Source organism: Crinia signifera, chromosome 3 (assembly GCF_055691185.1).
Source record: "Crinia signifera chromosome 3, ASM5569118v1, whole genome shotgun sequence".
Taxonomy (NCBI): Eukaryota; Metazoa; Chordata; class Amphibia; order Anura; family Myobatrachidae; genus Crinia; species Crinia signifera.
The window spans coordinates 222,380,967-222,402,414 of NC_139219.1; the positions used below are offsets into that span (position 1 = coordinate 222,380,967).

At 43.2% G+C, this 21,448-nt stretch overlaps 1 protein-coding gene across 2 annotated transcripts; it reads left to right on the forward strand.

Moving 5' to 3' along the window:
* Nucleotides 1–4,714: 4,714 nt before the first annotated feature.
* PDCD1 (programmed cell death 1) lies at nt 4,715–19,964 on the forward strand. Of its 2 annotated transcripts, none has more exons than XM_083174728.1 (5): nt 4,715–5,355; nt 8,327–8,659; nt 14,541–14,705; nt 16,161–16,195; nt 19,560–19,964. In XM_083174728.1, the coding sequence occupies exons 1-5, from the start codon at nt 5,283–5,285 to the stop codon at nt 19,737–19,739; spliced, it is 786 nt and encodes a 261-aa protein (XP_083030854.1). In that variant the 5' UTR covers nt 4,715–5,282; the 3' UTR covers nt 19,740–19,964. The 2 variants fall into 2 exon arrangements, with proteins under 2 accessions (XP_083030854.1, XP_083030855.1); XM_083174729.1 differs by having other exon boundaries at nt 8,330–8,659.
* Nucleotides 19,965–21,448: the final 1,484 nt, after the last annotated feature.

Below are 21,448 nucleotides of genomic sequence, written 5' to 3' on the forward strand. Positions count from 1 at the left end.
CGCCACCATGGCCGGATTTGATAGTTTCACCTTTGGGGGTGGTGCCAAAAAAGGAGGCGAACAAGTTTCGCCTTATACACCATCTGTCTTTTCCGAAGGGGGCGTCGGTCAATGATGGCATTGACCCTGACATCTGTTCGGTGGTTTATACATCTTTTGACGCGGCTGTTCAGTGGGTGAAGCGGTTTGGGAAAGGGGCCCTGTTGGCAAAAACTGATATTGAATCAGCTTTTCGTTTGCTGCCGGTTCACCCTACCAGTTTGCGGTTGTTAGGTTGTTTTTGGAACGAGGAGTTTTTTGTTGATCGGTGTTTACCGATGGGTTGCTCCTTGTCGTGCGCTTACTTTGAGGCCTTTAGTTCCTTTTTAGAGTGGGTGGTTAAGGATGTCTCCGGGTGCAATTCAGTTATTCATTAACTGGATGATTTCTTATGTATTGGTCCGCGGTTGAAAGGGTGGCGGCGGACTTTGGGGTCCCGCTGGCGCCTGGTAAAACAGAAGGCCCTGCTACTGTGATCAGTTTTTTGGGTATTGTCATTGACACCGTGAACATGGAGTGCCGTTTGCCTGAGGATAAACTGCTGGGGCTGAAGGCTGTGGTGGGGAGGGCATTGCTGTTGAAGAAAATTAGATTGCGGGAGTTGCAGTCCTTGCTGGGAAAATTGAATTTTGCATGTCGCATTATGCCTATGGGACGCATATTCAGTAGGAGGCTGGCTGCAGCGACGGCGGGGGCGGTTCTCCCGCATCATTTTGTCAGACTGGGCAGTGAATTGAAAGGGGACTTGTGAGGCTGGGCAGCATTTTTGGAGGCTTTTAATGGCAGAGCGTTGTGGATGTCAGACGCGTGTGTGGCCACGGAACTAGACCTCTTCACGGACGCGGCGGGGAGTGTCGGTTTTGGGGCGTATTGCCAAGGACATTGGTGCGCGGGCCGGTGGCCGGAGTCTTGGGTACAGAGAGGCATGGTAAAAAACCTGGCGCTGTTGGAATTGTTTCCTATTCTAGTTGCAGTGGTGATTTGGGGGGAGTTGTTCCGTAACAGGAAGGTATGTTTTCATTGTGATAACTTAGGAGTCGTGATGGCCATCAACCAATTGTCGGCATCTTCCCCGCTGGTGGTCACGATTTTGCAGCAGTTAGTGTTGGAATGTCTGGCGTTGAATGTGTGGGTGGTGGCGAGGCATGTCCCTGGTGTATCTAACGGTGTTGCGGACTCTTTGTCTCGTTCACAGTGGGAGCGTTTTCGGGATTTGGCGCCAGATGCGGACAGGGAGGGGACCGTGTGCCCGAGCCGGCTCTGGGATCTGCTGGACGGGTAGTTGACCGACTCATTAGGGAATCCCTGGCTCCGAACACATGGTCGGCGTATAATCAGGAATGGCGGAATTGGTTGGAATGGCGTGAGGTAGTAGGTTTGCCGGAGGATGATGATGAGTTGGCTGTCCTGCTATATATTGGCCATTGTAAGGAGGTGGGTTGGTCAGTTGCAAAAATCACTCGCTGCATGGCGGGTTTGGCTTTTGGGTTTCGTTCATGTGGTAGGTCTGATGTCACAAAGAATTTTCTGATTTCGCAAGCATTGAAGGGGTGGAGGAGAGGTCATGTGGTCCAGGATCAGAGAAGGCCGGTTTCGTTTCAGTTGTTGCAGAATATGGGCAAGAAGTTAGGGGCGGTTTGTAGTTCCAATTTTGAGGAAAGGTTGTTTGGTGTAGCCTTTTCTCTTGCGTTTTTCGGGGCATTGCGGATAGGGGAGCTTGTGAGTCCAAGCGTGTCCAGGCCGGGGGGCTTGTTAGAAGAGGATGTAGATTTATACTCAGATAGGTTGGAGTTGTTGATTAGGAGGTCAAAGACGGATCAGTTGGGAAGGGGGAAGCGGGTAGTCCTCTTCTCTATACCAGGGTCGGATATGTGCCCGGTGGCACGACTAAGGAAGTTTAAGGAAATCAGAGTTGGCAGGGGAAGTGCTCCTCTGTTGGTGCATGCAAATGGTTTTTTTTGTCGCGATTCCAGTTCATAAGTGTGTTCAGGGCAGTGCTGCGGACGTTGGGCCTCAAGGGGGAGGAATATGCTGGTCACTCTTTCCGGATTAGGGCCGCAACTGAGGCTGCTAGGATGGGGTTTGGGGATGAGTTGATCAAGCGTATTGGGCGTTGGGAGTCGTCTCGTTTTCGTTCTTATATTCGCTTAGGGGATTGTTGATGTTGATTGCGTGTTTTTTCTGTTTTAGGGCAGCCTCCGTGCCTGATATGGATTTTAGGACATTCATATGTCTTTTGGGGAGCGTTGCGGGCCGATGTGAGACCGAACGGCCGCCAGCTGGGTTTGGCTAGAGAGGAGGCGTTGGTCCGCTGGCTGGGGAAGCGCGGTATGGTATGGAGCGGAGTATTGCGGGAGTTCCACCGCTTTGTTCAGCTCGATAGGGCACCCGATATATTAGTTTTACACGTTGGGGGAAATGACCTTGGGGGCAGACCGTTTAGGGAACTGATACGGGATATCAAGTTTGATCTCCTGCGTTTGTGGGCTATGTTTCCTGGGGTGATCACGGTATGGTCGGACATTGTGCCACGTCAGTTTTGGAGGGATGCAAGGTCGGCTGACAAAATCAATAAGGCAAGGATTAAGGTCAACAGGGCGATTGGGCGTTTTATGGCCAGGAATGGGGCGGTGGTGGTGAGGCACAGGGAGCTTGAATCCGGTGCCGGTTCATTTTGGAGAGGGGATGGTGTACATCTGAATGCTGTAGGGATAGATATTTGGTCTTTGGCTATACAAGAGGGAGTGGAAACAGCGGTCCGGATGTGGGGGGGGCGCACGGGGTTAAGGGATTAATCCTGTGCTTGGTGGCGGAGGGGGGTCCTCGAGGTTAGTGGCATTGAGGCTTAATTATGTGGCGGGGAGGGCCCCATGAGGGGGCTGGACTCCCCTGGGTGAGGTTAAGTAATGAGCACTGGGTGTTGACAATTGGTGCCCCCGAGCCAATCGCTATCGGCTGAGGGTAAGAACTCCTGGAAGTGCTTGAATGTGTGGATAGGTTATTGGGGCCTCGGGGACCACCTCCGTTTGGGAATGTTTTTTGGTTATTGTTAAACTTGTATTGTTTTAATAAAGATGGCCGCTGTGGCCAATTTTATCCAACAGGAAGTGTTGTGTCATTTTTGGGTAAGCGGGGTCAAGGAAGTATGGGTCACAGCGATTAGACAATACCCTGTCATGTAGGGGCCGGACTTGAGGCAAAGCCTAGAGGTAGGCCTTCCCTGACAGGGTTTGTAGGGAGCTGATTAGTGGGAAGTTATAGAAGGGGTTTCAAAGGAAAGGGTCAGAGTGGGAGGGGTTTAACAGGGTGTTGGGGGGGTTTATAAGCAGGGTTCAGGCGGGAAAAGGGGACACTGGGAGTTTTGTACAGCAGCTCCCACCCACCCTCCCTGTTTTATAAGGGTTAGGTAGATGATTGTAATATTATGTCCTTTTGTCACAGTGGCCTGTGCGGAGGGGGGTCCTCGAGGTTAGTGGCATTGAGGCTTAATTATGTGGCGGGGAGGGCCCCATGAGGGGACTGGACTCCCCTGGGTGAGGTTAAGTAATGAGCACTGGGTGTTGACAATTGGTGCCCCCGAGCCCATCGCTATCGGCTGAGGGTAAGAACTCCTGGAAGTGCTTGAATGTGTGGATAGGTTATTGGGGCCTCGGGGACCACCTCCGTTTGGGAATGTTTTTTGGTTATTGTTAAACTTGTATTGTTTTAATAAAGATGGCCGCTGTGGCCAATTTTATCCAACAGGAAGTGTTGTGTCATTTTTGGGTAAGCGGGGTCAAGGAAGTATGGGTCACAGCGATTAGACAATACCCTGTCATGAGGTGGTATAACATTATAAATGAACCTTACATTTAGGGTTGGCTAAAATTTATTGTACTAATGTGGTAATGGCTAATGTATAAAATTAATATTATTATTATTATTAACAGTTTCTTATATAGCGCACACATATTATGCAGCGCTTTACAGAGAATATTTGAACATTCACATCAGTCCCTGTTCCAGTGGAGCTTACAATCAATGGGGCAGATGTATTAAGCCTTAACAAGAGATAAATGCAAGGGTGATAAGGAGAGATAAACGTCCAGCCAATCAGCTCCTTACTAAGTTTTTTCAAACACAGGCTGTAACATGGCAGGTAGCAGGTGATTGGCTGGATGTTTATGTCTCCTTATCACCCTTGGATTTATCTCTTGTTAAAGCTTAATACATCTGTCCCAATATTACCTACAGCATGTACACGCACACACAGACATTCTAGGGTTAATTTTGTTAGGAGCCAAATGACCTAGCAGTATATTTTTGGAATGTGGGAGGACTACCCGGAGGAAACCCATGCAAGTACGGGGAGAATATACAAACAGATAGAGCCATGGTGGGAATCGAACCCATGACATCAGTGCTGTGAGGCAGTAATGCTAACCATTACACCATCCGTACTGCCCCATAAAAAGCAGACGATTGTTTAAATGATTATAAACCTTTTGCTTTAATGGTGTCATTATTTAGTGTATGATGAGATGTTCTTCCTTTTCCCCCTCCTCCAGATTTGTGTATGGGGTAGAGACACCCAAAAGTTTCCTCCCACAAATGACAATGTATGAAAGCAGCAATCGTGTGCTGATATTCATATGCCAGCTTGTGATTTTACTTCAGCTTCTATCTAGAGCAGCCTTGTACGGTAATCCATCCTTTTTTTGTAACTTTTTAACAGAGATGAAACCCAAATTTCCAAGAATGCGTTTTCACACTATACAAGAACGTGATAGTTGAAGTTAGAATAGAAGACGCAAACAATGTGCCTAGACACCATTCAAGAGTCACAAGCTCGAATAATGCCATACTGAAACAGGATATTTCATCATTTTCCTTTCTTCTAGGACATCACAGACTGCAGTTACCAGATGGTCTAAATCAACCGCCACCAAGATATAAATCCTCCTGTCTGTATCACACGGTCCGACATCTGCAGCAGCCAGCGGTCACTAGAAGTCTCTGATTAAGGGAAGCGATAACCACTAAGCACAAGTTGAGGAAGACCACAAACCACAGAGACCACCTATTCTGCTAGCAAACTTCTACATTGCTTCATACGGCTCATAATTATTTTCATTAAAATGAACTTTTAGGTTCATTATTGTCACTTACAGTAACTATCACATGCACAGGTGCTGTTGAATTTTTTTTTTTTTACATTAAAGCAGCGCAAGAGAGAGGGAAACAAGGCTCCCCCGCACTCTTTGATGTCAATGGAGCATTTTTGTCTTATCGTCTGCAGTATCTGTGTCAGTGCTGTTTTGGGACATGTTCAAAATGGTAAGAAGCACGTTTTTTACTCTACGTATCTTACTGATTACATACCAATATCTATATTTACTATAGGTGGACTATTATTTCCATTTTTTTTTTTTTACTTTACGGGGGTATTTTGCTGAGATGGGAGTTTTATTTCACATGGGATGTTGCTATGGGCAACCAATCATAATCTACTTCTCATTTATTTAGCACCTTCCTGAACCTTGCTGATAGCAACATCCCATCTGAAAGAGAACTCCCATATTATACTGCTTCCACATTGCAGAAATGGGTAATGACACGGTATTCTTAAATGGGACTTTAAAACGGGTCTGAGCCTTGAGACCTTTCACATTGCAGGTGAAAACCATTTTAAAAATCATTTAATACCATTCAAACATTCAACCCGTTTAACCCCCAAGGGACACGTTTCAAGCCATTGAAATAGAGCTGTTCAAACTGCCAAAAAAACGTGTAGGACTCTGCTTTTTAACCGTGTTGAAATACCGGTTAACTTTAACCGGTAAATCAACTCTGGCACTTTCACATTGCAGCCTTAAACGTTTTAAAATGGAAAAAAAATGGCAATATACCGTTTTAAAAGTGCGATGTGAAAGGGGTATTAGTAAATTTCCCCTACATAAACAATAAATAAAAAATAAGTAATCTTTATCTATTGCCTTTATATCTAAAACATGCGGCTAATGTGCTGCAGGCCACAGTCCACATTATTATTAATAAGGTGTACCAACCTCCAAATGTGTCGCTTTTCGAAGTTTGGCCCTGTTGGTGTATGCCATCATTAGATGGCGGAAACCACTTTTGGTGAAATGTATTGAGCCTAGAAAAATGGTAAAGTGAAGAGAGATAAAATACAGCCAATTAGCTCCTAACTGCCAAAAAACATGATATATACATGTATAAGTGATATGTGACATGTACTTGTTATATGTGCTTTGGTGTTTATTTTGAATAGATAGAATTAATGTAATACAGTACAGGAACACCGAAGTACAGAAAGGCTTTTCAGAAACAATACTTAAGGGAATTAAGGAAATGCTTGAGTAAACAGGAAAGTCTTGAGTCTGTTTTTGAAGGATTCTAGAGTGGGGGTCTTTCAAACTGTGCGGGAAAGTGAGTTAAATAATGGAATTTAAAGCCAAATCTGGACTCACTGTTCCATTGCATATATATGCAAGGTTGATTCAGACTGGCCCATCAAAAGTAATAGATTACTGTTACAGATCTAGATATATTTAAATATTGTCAATTGTAATTATATATGTATAGTTATAAACATATGCTTATTTTTTTCTTACTTTTTTCCTGTTCCGAACCAAACTATGTAGTGTGTTTTACGTATTCACTATAATATAATTGAATTGCTTAAATGTTCAAAATAAATTGTTGCTTTATAATAATAAAAAAAGTTATAAACATATGCTTATTTATTTCTTACTTTTTTCCTTTTCCGAACAGAACTATGTAGTGTGTTTTATGTATTCAATATAATATAATTGAATTGCTTAAATGATCAAAATAAATTGTTGCTTAATAATAATAATAATAATAATAATAATAATAATAATATTATTATCCTTTATTAATATGGTGCCACAAGGGATCTGCAGTGTCCAATTACAGAGAACGTAAACGAATAAGCAAAATAGGAAACTGACTTACATCGCTGCATCAGGAGACAACATTGAAATAAGTATCAGAGTGGCAGAAAATAAGGAATACAGGGAAGAGGGACCTGCTCATGAGAACTTACATTCTAAAGGGGAGAGGCAAATTCTGTAGACAGGGGTGACACAGATGGAGTAGACAGTAAGCATGGAATAGAGGGTTAAGATGAGATTTGGCTGGGTTTCGTGAAGAAAAGGGTATTGAGAGCACTGGAACAACCACCCGCCACCCATCAGGCTTTCTGATTCCCTTACCTCCTTCAAGCGCTCCCTCAAAACCCACTTTTTTCGACTATCCTATCCCTCCTAACCTCTTTTGATCCTCCTATCCTGCCTCCGTTCCCCTCCGTTCCTACTTATCCTATTGTATTTCGTTCGTCCACCCACCTATTTTTAGTCTGTTAACTCTTATGAGTAGGGTCCTCCTGCCTCACGTACTCACCCTACCTCTTTACCTCACCTGTGCTCCTGTCCTGTTCTTCCCTTCCTCTACTTCATCTTCAGTCTCCTCGACAATTTTGACACCTACTTCAGAACTGATGCTGATTTTAGTTCTACCAGCTATACCCCTATTTATACTGTATTTTTCAACACACCCTGTACGTTACCTTGTAATTTGTTTTTTGTTTGCTATGTACGGCGCTGCGGACACATTGCGGCACCTTATAAATAAACGTACTACTACTACTACTACTACTACTACATTGTTTGAAAAGCTTTTTGTAATACTGTATGTGTTCACAAATAATTATTCAACATAAAATGGAATACATAATTTAGAACTAAATTGTCTTTAAGGGGTAGATTTATTAAGCTTGGTGAAGTGATAAAGTGTCTGGTTTTTATCACCGGCCAATCAGTTCCTTCCTGTCATTTTTCAAACCAGGCCTGTAACTTCACAGGTAGGAGCTGATTGGCTGGTGATAAAAAACAGACAGTTTATCACTTCACCGAGCTTAATAAATCTGCCCCTCAGTATTGTAATAAATGTTTAGTTGTTTAAAAAAAGGTTTTATCTGTTAAAGATAACATAGGGTCCATTGAAAGGTCTCAAGTTTAAAAGAGCCATACTTAAGTACCAAGTTTCATACATGAATACAAAAATAGTTATTGTATTCCTTTGTTATAAAATTATTAAGCAAATACTTTACCATACATTGCAATTATTGTGTGATGGATATAAAATATGTGTTCTGCATAATATTCTTGTATATTATTGTTGCCTGTGTGATGACTTCTTAGAACTGGATTTGCTTTTGCACCCAGAATGCCCCAGTTCATCACTGTTCAATTTGTTTTGTTAGCAGATGGAAGAATGCTGTTTACGCATTTACCTCATAAACGCCGTGTAAAAGTAGGAGAAACAGCTACATTCATTTGCAACATTACAGCACTGGAACACAATCCTGAGGATATTAACTGGTACAGAGAGCAGAATAACAAACAAGAAAAAATTGCAGACACAAAGACTGGACAGAATGATAGACTAACCATCAATGTGTCATGGCACCAGAGAATAGCTACGCTGCACATACAAAATGTAACACTTAATGATAGTGGAAAATATTATTGTGTACACCTGAATGTAACAGAAAGTAGGAACCTCATTAGCAATAGATCTGAGCTGACTGTTGAAAGTAAGTATGAATCCATTTTTGTATTTTTTTACATTTAATAGGTATAAATACCGTATTAGTATTGACACAATAGAACGATGCCTGCTGATGGGCTGACATATTGGGCCAAATGTAATAGGGTGAGAGTCTCAGAAAGTGAGAGATTTGGGGAGAGTTTTCCCCTTTTTTTAAAGCAGCAATCAATTACTTTGCAAAACCAGGTTGATTTTGCCATGTAATTGATTGCTGCTTTAAAAAACATGGGAAAACTCTCCCAAAATCTCTCACTTTATGAAACTCTCACCCTATTACATTTGGCCCATTGTGTCTCCTTGTACACATTGCAGGATGCAGTAGTATGACACAATGATGTACCATACCATTCTGCATATACTGTATATTGCAGCATGGCAACATTAGCGTTATCTCCTGATTGACCGTGGTTAAGAACAAAAATCGAATACCTTGGTTTTATATGTGATGCCTTAAAGAGTAGTCAAAGTAACATTAAAATTATAATTGTCCCACAAAGTAACTTTTCTAGTGGAGGTAAATCATGAATTGTAGCACAGACTTATTCAGTGATGGCGTAGTTGAAAGTTTATATTTCTTCTGATGCAAAGCATTACAGACAATGGGGGTTATTCTGGTTTGCTCCTGTGATGTCAGCCGCCCACCCCCAGCAGACATCGCCCCTCCCGCATAGCCATGGAAACGCTCAGCATTTTCATGGAGACACCCATAAAAGTCTCCAAAGCCGTTCGCAAAGGGAAGCTGCACATTCACATAATAATAGACCATGCACAGAGCCCCAAACATCGGAATGGGGCCAAATTGGCCCCGTTCTGAGTAAATCAGAATCACCCCCAATATTACTGTCAATAACATCAGAAAATGTAATTTATACAAAACAATGTAATGTTCCATGTTAAGCAGTACAGGTAAGCATTGTGATGTTACCTAGCTTGTGCAAATACTAGTTTCTGGCCAATTAGGTGCAACTTTTATCCTAAACATCCTTAGATTTAGACTTCTATATTCACAGTATACCCTTTATTTGAGCGTATCTATGTCTGTTTAAAGGCCCATACACACTTGTAGACTTTCATTTCAAAAGACTTTGCCAAAATCTTTGATAGATTTATCTCTCCCCAAAGTAGTGTGTACACACTGAGTTATTTTCCCCAAAGAGCAAGAGATTTTCAGGAGACGAAAGACTTTGCTGAAAATCTTTCATATAAAAGGCGATTTACATAATGGGCTGGGTTTGTATTCCAAGGGTGGGAGCAGCGGCCATTTTATTCAGTGCATTTCTGTTCTTGGTGCCTGATTCAGAACTGATTGCTGGGCTGCGTATATGCGGAGCCTAGCAATCAGGTAAACTCCACCCCATGCCACCCTGACCGGGGAAAATCCCACCCATGTGCACTGCAAACGTTTCATTTGCAGCTGTGCACGTAGGGAGAAATCCATTCACTTGCGACAGCAATGTATATGTTACGCCATATTAAAATATACATTCGGGGGGGGGGGGGGGGGGGGGGGATAACATATACATTGCTGGCCTGCAAAAAAATTAAGGCATGGCTTTGTGGGTCAGGGGACTATGCACACCGTTATGCCCATTACACATATGCAACACACCGTAATGCCCATTATATATAATGCCACATAATTGCCGTTTACCTACAGTGCTTATTGCTAGGGTTTTCATGCACTGTGCCAGGGGTAACATGCTGTGTGCACTGCACTGTGCGGTTCTGCCTCCTTACGCTCACCGTGCCCTGCTGTCTGTCCCTGCCTGCATCACTAAAGTAGACCGCCGGGCAGAACGGTGGGGAAATCCGACTGTCTCAGAGCAGGTCCATCTGTCCGAGACTCGCAGCCAATCAGGCAACGGTGGCTCGCAAATTCCAAGCCGGCGTGCCATTTGAAATAGAGCAGGCCCAACCATCTGCTTTGCAGCTGAGACAGCCGGGTTTACCACTGCTCTGTCGGCTGTCTCCTTTAACGATGCAGGCAGGGACAGACAGCAGGGCAAGGTGAGCGGAGGTTCCGCCTCCAGAATGAACTGACGGAACGCAGTTATGCCCCGTGCCGGCTTAATTTAACCCATGGTAGGCAGTAATGCCAGTAATATATACGTTGCTGGCCTGTGCTAGCAACGTATATATTACTGGCTAATAAATCATCACTGGTGAGCAGTGGTGCCAGTAATATATACATAGCTGGCATATGCCAGCTATGTATATATTACTGGATAAAAACGAATTCAGTGGTGGCAGTGGTGCCAGTAATATATACACTGCTGGCATGTGCCAGCTATGAATATATTACTGGCTAATAACTACTGTAACTCATTGGTGGCACTGGTGGCAGTAATATATACATTGCTGGCATGTGCCAGCAATGTATATATTACTGGATAAAAACAAATTCATTGGTGGCAATGGTGGCAGTAATATATATACATTGCTGGCATGTGGCAGCAATGTATATATTACTGGATAAAAGCAAATTCATTGGTGGCAATGGTGGCAGTAATATATACATAGCTGGCATATGCCAGCTATGTATATATTACTGGATAAAAACAAATTCATTGGTGGCAGTGTGTGGAGCACGGTGGCGGGGGGCAGGGCGTATGACAGGCTGTGCTGTGGGCAGGGACCAGTATGTATGAAGCAGAGTGGCGCAGCGGTGTGACTACGCGCGCGGAGCAGGGGGAGGGAGCGGCAAAGTCACCGAGGTGGTGAGTATGCTCCAGCGCCGGGGAGAAGGGGGAGGGAGCAGGGGGAGGGAGGAGGCGGTCAGTCGGGCTGAAAGTCTCTGATTCTTCAGCCCGGCTGCCGTACACACCTGGCGATGATGGCTGAAATATGAGCCATCATCGCCAGACATGCTGATAAAACCAGCAGATAGCCCACTTTGCTAGCGATGATGCGGGAGCGCGCATCATCGCTAGTCGGGCATCTGCAGCCCATACACACTTGTAGACATTAAGCTGAAACTCGCTCAAAACGGCTGTTTTGAGCGAGTTTCAGCTTAAAGTCGGCAAGTGTGTATGGGCCTTTAATGTGCTAGCACAGTATATTATAATAGACATTTGCTAGCAAATGATATACTTTTGTCTTTAAATGTTATAATAAAAGTGTACAATTTTATCTGAGATTATACTACAAATATGGAGTTAAATTTAATAGGACGAGAGTTTCAGAAAGTGAGAGAAATCTCCAGTTTTTTTTAAAGCATCAATCATTTATACTTCCAAATCAAACTGGTTTTGCAGTGTAAATGATTGCCGTTTTTAAAAAAAATGGAGATTTCTTACCAAATCTCTGACTTTCTGAATCTCTCTTCCTATTAAATTTCCCCCTTGGTGTCACAATGTGTAAAAAACAGATGCCATGAAGTAAGTACACTACCTTAACCCACTACAGATGGATTGCCTCTCATTCAGCACCAGGGATTGCCAGGATGACCCCGGTGGCGATTTCCGACAGATAGGTGCTCCATATCATTGGTACACGTGAGCGTCTCACACGCATGCACTTCCCTGTTTTTTCTGGTGATGGGGGACGGATTCCCTGCCCGTCTCCGCCTCAGGGAGACAGGCAGGGTTAGGAGGGTGCGGGGGGCTGCGGGCACCGGCAGGGGAGCAGCATGTGGGGCGGCGGTGGGCTCAGTTGGAAGGGGAGGCGTGAGCGTCTCGTGCACATGCGTCCCCTTCCGGGGGCTGGCGGTTGGCGATCCGACCGCCAGCCCCCGGCTGGATGAGGCCAGCTACATCTGTATAATTAATGTCAACAATGTTACATATCAAAATATTAGATATTATAAAGTTTGACACATATCATGTCTGTTGATAAGTACAATCAAGTAATTAGTGGCAATACATTTGTGGCAAGAAGTCTCAGACGTCAAGAAAACAAACATCACAAATACATAAAAAAAATATCAGAGACAATTTTTATAAATTTTTCTGAGACTTCCCATTTTGATTTTTGAAGTCCCAACATATCACAACCATTTGACAATGTTTATTAAGACTATATAAATGTACAATATGTGCTACAATATGCTTCTAACAAGTATGTTGGTGAGTTATCATTCCTGCACATTTTCTGGTAGGCACGTTTGTGGACAGATGGTAGACTGCATTCATTTTAGCATTTTATAAACAAATGCTGAACATCAAATGAAGAGATCCTTGTGATTTGTAATATGTGCAAATTGGGGGTATCCTCTCCCACTTGTGAAGGTGGGGGCGGAAACCCTTTGGGGCGCGAGAACTGGGCTGCCCTAGTCAGTAGCAGCTGCAATAGTATCAGGTGTGTCAAGCCTGAAAAGAATACATAAGGAAGAAAAAATAGAATATGCAGCGCTCTGTAATTATTAAAGAAATTTCTGACTAATGGATTGACTTTTAGCAGATTTTTATATATAAAAATATGGCATAAAAAATAGCATATAACAATTTAATAAGCCTTTTGGCTACACAAAAATTACAACTTAATAAGCCTGATGGCTACACATAATACATTCTAAAAAGAAAAAGGTGCATGCAGGGGATAATGAATAGTGGCTCAGTCCTTACTGTCCGTTCCTATATTGCCTGGTCTATTAATTGGACCACCTCTGTGGCTCAGAGTATAACAGTTAGGTATAGTTACCGTCCACTTTTAATGGATAATGGGGGCACTGGATCCTGATGGAATGAGGAATTTCCCTTTTGTGTCCAGAAGTCCCTTATTTGTAAATCCAAATATTTGGTAAGTACCAAGTGGTAACGATTGGTAAAAGCTGTTTTCTCTGGTCCTTTCCAGGCTGGTTCGGGCAGATTAGAATTGCTGTGATGTATTCACGGCTGAGAGTCCACTCCTGCTGGGAATTGTGGGTCCACCTAACGCGTTTCGCTTATAAAAGCTTTTTCAAAGGTAGCATGGGTAGTGAGAGACTGGCCTCTGGCCTGATATTTATACCTCTGTAGATGAGGTCAATTCATTGCACCTGAGCACTGCTTAGTCAATCCAAACATTCTGAACTTCACAAAACAATTATATACATATATGAGAAGGAGGCATATGTAAACTAGTGTGAATACAAATATAAATATGTAAAAAATTATTCTATTTTACTTCATTTTACACCAAATGCATAAAGAAAATTTTCCAGAAAGACTTCCTGTAACTTAATCATTGGTGGAGTCTTATCATGTGACTCCACCAAAAGGAGGCTTGGTCGAGTCTCAGCCATACAGAATGGAGAATGAAAGCGAGGCTTGGAACTCAAGCTGCCGGGATTCAGTCACGTGATCGGAATCTCCGTCCACCTGATTGGTTTATTAAAACCAATTACGTGCCTTGACCCTTACTGCATATTGCTATAGTAGTGCTTCCGGGTCATTGAGGCTCAACATGAGGCTTGAAGCTCAGGTTTGCGGAGGTCCGGTCACGTGATAGTAATCACGCTGGTTTATCCCACTTACGTGGTTTATTCTCCAGCGCATGCAGTTATGTTCATGCTTCCGGGTTTGTTCACATGACTCAGGCACGCAGGATAATATCACTGCGTCCTCCCGGTCATGTGAGCCTATGTTGTACATAGTGATTGGCTTCCGGGTTTGCATGGTTGCTAGGAAACCAATTAGAATGTATTATGTGTAGCCATCAGGCTTATTAAGTTGTAATTTTTGTGTAGCCAAAAGGCTTATTAAATTGTTATATGCTATTTTTTATGCCATATTTTTATATATAAAAATCTGCTAAAAGTCAATCCATTAGTCAGAAATTTCTTTAATAATTACAGAGCGCTGCATATTCTATTTTTTCTTCGATTTGTAATATGTGTTTAAATCAGAATGGTTGACTATTATTAAGTATACTGTACTTATATTGATCAGGTCACAGAAGAACAGTGACTGAAGCTAAAGATCCAACCAATCAAAAAGAATTATCAGACAATACAGCTTCAATAAAAATGACCATGGTTTCTACCTCTGTCCTTCTGTCTCTCCTATTGCTGCTACTAATTGGTATTGCCATCATTCTGGTATGGCACAAGCAACGTAAGTATTCTGAATATTAACTTCATAAAAACTTCATAATAAATAAGACATAGAAGCTATATAGTATATATAGTAAACATTTGATGGTGATTTGATTGTCCCGCCTCCGCCCCCCCAGCCAGCCATGCTGCAGTGCTTCTGCGCATACGTGGCCGAGTACGCAAAAAGGGCTTATTTTGCCCATGCACAAATCATATTAATTTATTTTCTATCAAATTCTTTTGATGCGATGGTCAGTTACCATCACATCAAAAGATTCTATGACGGAAGCCCAGCCATCATTTGATGGGGCTTTCGATGTCCATCCCTACTGCCAGCAGGCAATGTGTACATTTTAAATCAGTTCCTTGCCGACACTAACAGTGATGCTGCACCTGCCCAGCAGGCTAGGTTGTACACAAGTCACATGGGATACATGGAAAAATCCAGTATAAAGTTGCAGATGATTCTGTTTTTTCTTATATGTCTGGACAAGGCAAAAAGAGAATGTGCATCCTTCTCATCTATTGAGTTCCTGCAAGTGTCTACATTTGCTTTGTTCTAGCTAGTCATTAGAGAAATTCATATTATTGAACTGACCTTTAATTACATTACTAAATTATGAAGGGATCCTTGGCTTACAAGGAACGTGCTCTCAGTTCTTGTTGCAACATTTGTTTTGTGAAAATGTATTTGGCCCTGAGTTTATTAATAAGGGCCGCTCCCATCTATTCGTAATTCCTTTGTAGGTATAATTGAAATCAATAATTTCCCAATAAGCATTGCCTTTAATCCAAGCAAAATCCTATTAATATATAATGTATGCTCAGTCCGGGTGGTGATAATTGGAGTTCAGATAGCCGAGCTCATTTGTTACCTATTCTCCCCTCTGGGAGTTGTAGCCGCTATGTGTCCAAAGTGCTCTTCTTATCTGCCTGAGATGTTTTACAGTCCTGCAGCCACTGCTGTCCGGGTCTGCAATATAACAGACGCGCCCATCAAGGGGAGAAGGGCGGAAGCATGAAAATAAGCAACAATTGTGTCATCATTGCTATACCCCCGCTACACCATGCAGAGATTACCATCATTATACAGCAGGGGGCAAGGCTAAGATGATATGATTCAGTGAGAATCGCGTCATCAGCAGCTTGGACCACCCACTTTATTTGCTTAGTGGTTGGCAGGGGGCATAGGCTGAAATCAAGGGAACTTGCCCTTTCTTCAGGGGTCTGGGAGGGGTATAGGATTTTCGGGAGCCCCTTGGCCATACCAGAAGAGTAGGCAAGTGGGACTTGTTTACATATCCCTGGTAACTAGTAAAATATTGGAAATGTATTACAGTATATAGTGTTAATTTCAAACAAAATAAGAGCAGATATTGTATATTAGATCTCAGTATAATTATTTGTTACTTTTCTGTAGCTAAACAGGTTTCTTTATATTTTCTATATTTTCTATATATTTTTAACCTTTTAGGAATTAAATCATCACAACCACAAGTAAGGAATCTGGTAAGCACAATATACTGTATATATGTTCCTCAGTTTTCACAAACAAAAGTGGACGTCTGCACCCTAAGGGGGTTATTCTGGTTGAGTCGGACGGCTCCGAATGCAGACGGATGGCCGATGGTTGGTGTTTGAGCATGTGCAGAGGCGTATCTGCACATGTGCGAACGCCGCGTACGTCCGAATACGGTGTGAATTCTGTACAGAAAACGATCGGTCAGAGCAATCCGAACAGGGGGTGTAGAGGGGCGTGAATGGCTGTTTGGGCTCATTACCATATGCGTACGCCCCGCGTTTCATGGGCGTTCCCATGAAAACGCTGGGCATACATATGGTAATGCGGTCGTGGCGCACGTGTGGGGGGCGGACATATGACATAGCCGTATGCCAGCTGCCCGACCATATCCCTGCTTTTGCACGGAGAAATGCCCAAGTGGTCTGGAGCACTCAGTACTTCCTGACCACTCGGCCCTGCATTCGATGTTTGGCGACCATCGAATTATGGGGGAGGTTCCCAGAGATGGAGGAGGTGTTCACATGAAAAATCCACTCGCGGTCCGTTCGGTCGGCGTCTTACTGCATTCGGACGATGTGAGCGATCCGTACGGAAGGCGGGGCTAAGAACGCTCGGTTCCTATCCGAAAATACGCATCTGACCGAATCAACCAGAATAAGGCCCTGAGGGCCTTATTTTGGTTCACTTCTTCTGGCAAATTCCTTCTTAGATGGACAAAACCATGTGCACTGCAGGGGGGGCAGATGTAAAATGAAAATACTAACTGCTTTATTTTTACACTGCAATATAGATCTCGCTTTGAAGTAAAACCCCACCCAAATATAATTCTCTCTGCACAAGTAACATCTGCCCCACCTGCAGTGCACATGGTTTTGTCCATCTAAGAAGGAATTTGCCTGAAGGAGTGAACCAGAATAAGGCCCTAAGTGCTTTTCTCAGTACATGTGAAGATACTACCATTGACTTGAAATCTAAATAAAGATAATATGGAATCATTTAGTGATAAATCTCTTGTGGCAAGATTTGTGTGATCAAGGCAGACTACTTGTATTAGCGCATATCTTCTCACAGGAAACAGTAGATGGAAATAGCTGGTTCTAGCTGTATATTGCAATGACATACTGCATTACCTGTGTGATGTATTGCTGTGCTTAGCATTGTAGTGAGTGCAATCATAAGTGAGAGCATACATGGCTGGACCCCATTGGACCTGCTACTGGGTTCCAATTAGGAGTTTTATTGGTGAGTCCTTTACATCTCAGCCCTAAACCACACCTGAGGCTCAACACATGTTTACGCTGTAATATTAAATATTGTACAACAGATAATTGTTACCAATAATACGTTGCATCTATTTTCCTATTAACTCATAGTTTCCTATCGACTCATAGTTTTGGCCAAAATGTACACTTTCCGTAAAAGCATAAAATGTCCTGTACTGCATGAGGGCGTTATACATTAAGTGATAGAAAGGTGCACTGAAATGTGGTTTAAACTATAGCTTATCAAAGATCTCCTATATATAAATGGCTTTTACCATTCTGGTATATTAAAGGCTGCAAGTTGCAATGCTACTGCATTACTTTGTGCCACTGTAGCTTCTGTTTACTGAACATTGTTCATTTTTACATTTTAATGGAAAAACTTTTAACATGTGATTTGCTGGTAACAGTACTGCACATGTTCCGAATATAGTCTTTAAGAGATTAACCACTGATTAAAACCGCTCAGATTTTTTTAAATGTAATAAAATATACAAAGTATTTTTAATATTATATTAAAATATTTTGTTTAAAAAATATATACCTAATGGTGCCCACACACAATGCGATTCTCGGATGTGTTTTTAAGTTTTCAGTTCAAAATGCATTGCATGTAGTTCACATCGCACCATGTTTATTTTGGCTTGTGATGCAATGCACGCTCCTGTGTACTTTTTTTGTACTACAGTAGATTGCATAGTTCAAATCACACACTGTTGTAGAGTATCGCATGCGATTTGAACTAGAGGGGCTGGCCATACCCTGCTCCAACTGTTTTCTGCACACGTAGAAATGTTCCCCTCCTCACACTTTTAGTTTAGGTGCATGCACACAAGTTTCCCATTTTGCGCGGCATTCTGGGCAGGGACGAAACTAGGTGTTTCGGTGCCCGGGGCGGCAGTCATTTGGTCGCCCCCCCACCCCAGCTCCTTCCCACCAATATAGCCCCCTACCAAGTATATTAACATTTTATCCTCTTACCTGGCCACTATTTCTCTGAAGTCCCAAAAAGACTCCCCAGTTAGTGCAAGCTCTGACCATGTCAGCTCCTCACTCTGGCTGTGGGTCGCGTCGCAGTCAGATTTCACGTGACGTCACCAGAGCATACAGGACAGTAGCAGAGTTTACCCTGGCCTGACAGGGCACCAATGAGCGCACGCCGCTGGTAGGCACTGCACACTGCGGCTGCTGTATTAAAGCAAATAGGCTATGTGCCGGGCTGCGGGGAGAACAAGGAAAACTGAAAAGGAAAGTGCCGCGCGGGGGTCATTGTCTCCATCAAGTCACTTCTGCCTCTGCCTCCCGTGCTGCCTCCTTAAACTTTCTGGGGTGCAGGCGCCTAGAGTCGGCTCTGGCAGGTGTAGACTAGTATGGAGACGGCGGCCAGCATGAGGGGCGGGAGCCGGGAGGGCGCACTGTTCAGCTGGGGACATTCACATGCAGCAGCCTCATTCATAGGCGCCGCACTTCCTGGAAATCCCAGCGCTCCCCACAGACCCCGCGGCACTGGCTCCCCCAAGCCACCGCAGGATCTGCGGCCTCATGATAGTTACGCCACTGCCGGGACCTCACACTAGCGCCCCCACCCTCCAGCGCCCGGTGCACGTGACCCCCTAGCCTTCCCCTAGTTACAGCCCTGTTCTGGGTCACAATTTTGGGAGTGCTGTCGGTGGTCACAGACTGCAACATCACTCCCTGAGTTCAGCAGTGGCAGGCAGAAATTCATACTGCACTTGTGGAAAAAGGATTCCCTCTATTACAGACAGGGAAGCAGCGGTGTGTGTATAGGATGTATGGAATACCATCTTGCGTAATGCACACCTGTCTGTTGTGGTATCATATACATTTTTGCTAGGCAGGTGTTTTAGAACCCCTGGAGTGTTGCTTTATGCATAACTGAAATCCTTCTTTTTTAATAAAATAATGTCAAGTCAGAATAACATTGATTTCGTTCTTAGCAAATTACAGTGTAAACCTTTCAAAAGTTACAAAAATCAATAGAAAGAACTGTGAAAATGTAACTGCATATCTATATTTTACATAATTCATTCATTAGCTGAAATACCTCTCTTTGCTTCAATAATTGCAGGAGAACCCTCCTCAGGATCCTACAGTTCACACCGTAGAATATGGTGTAGTAGAATTTGGGAGTAGCAAGCCTTGCAGAAAGTCAGCAGATCTAGATGTATTGGACCGAGTAGAATACGCTACAATCATATTTCCACAGGAAAAGCCAACTATGGAAGATCACAGGGGCCGAACATCCTGAGAATCTATTATTGTACTGACAACACGTGGTTGTTTATAAGTGACATAAGCTTCTCTGGCAGCAATAGCCGCTCTGACAATTGTAAAAATCGTTTCATTTCAACAAAACTTTATTTCTGAAACAAAAACTTGGGTTTTGTACAGTAGATAACCATCAATCAGCCAACATTCTGCATGTTATGCTCCATTTCAAACATAACTTTGGGCCTTATTCTAGTTCACTCTTTCTGACAAAATCCTTCTTAGATGGACAAAAACCATGTGCACTGCAGGGGGGCAGATGTAAAATGTGCAGAGAGAATTAGATTTGGGTGAGTTATTTTGTTTCTGTGCAGGGTAAATACTGGCTGCATTATTTTTACACTGCAATATAGATCTCACTTTGAAGTAAAACCCCACCCAAATCTAACTCTCTCTGCACAAGTAACATCTGCCCCACCTGCAGTGCACATGGTTTTGTCCATCTAAGAAGGATTTTGTCAGAAAGAGTGAACTGGAATAACCCCCTTTATTACATTCAGTGGGTCTATAAGAAAAGTTAGACAGGAAATTGAGTCGGTAATCTACCCTTAAGTGATGTTGTAAGGTTGCATCTAGTACATCTGGGAAAACAACAACAGATGTGCTCTGAGTTCTTTACATACAAGTGTACAGTAATAATTTATCTACCAAGTAGAACATTTGCCTTTAGATTAACTATACTCAGACTCCTGGCAAAAGCACATTTGCCTTATTAGAACTTAAAAATGGTTGCAGTATACTTTGTATATAGCCTTTTATAGTTTATTTGTGATACAAACAAATGTGTATTTATTTAAATATTTGTTGCACTTAAATTTCTTCTGTGTTTGTTTCTGTGTTTAGTGGTTTTTGGGCATAAACATAAGCTAAATATTAATACAAAGAAAGAGGCACATAAAGGACAGGATGCACTAAATTTGCAGGTGCATTCTGACACTCATCACGGGAGTATCGCATCCATACTAATCGCATATGCACTATCCTATGTGATTAGTAATGCCAGTGCCAAATTAAGGTCCACATGGGCGTGGAGCTGAAATTAATGAAGGGCCTATTGTGTGCCACTGCAGGGGGCGTAACAAATGCTGCGGCAGAGTGACTAATGTGGGGGTGTAATCAGTGCTGTGTGTGGTCTGTGCAGAGGGTGTGGCCTGTGCTTTGGGTGCGGCAATCTCTATGGTGTGCAGAAAAAGGGTGGTAGGCAGGCAGGGGGTGGTGTGCAGGTGGGGGGTTGTAGGTTGGCACTGTGTAGTGTGCAGGCAGGGGGTGGTAGGCTGGCACGGTGTGGTGTGCAGGCAGGGGGTGCAGTGGTGTTTCTAGGTGCCACGGTGCCCGGTGCAAGGGCATGTTTCACACCCCCCCAATTTGTAGTAGGCATGGCTCTTGCGCGGCAAAAAGGGAGCGCTGTCTAACCTAACCACGCACCATAATTCCCATTGCACATTTTAGAGAACTTTTAATACCCATAACACATAAAGCAACATACCATAATGCTAATTACACATAAGGCCACACATGATGCCCATTACATACTATATAACAAACCGTAATGCCCATAACACATTTGACACATAAGTGCCATTTACCTACATGCTCATTGCTAGGAACTTGCTTGATGCCAGGGGCTTCATGCTCGATGCCAAGGGGGACTGAATTAGCTTGTTGCCAAGGATGATTGAAATAGCTTGT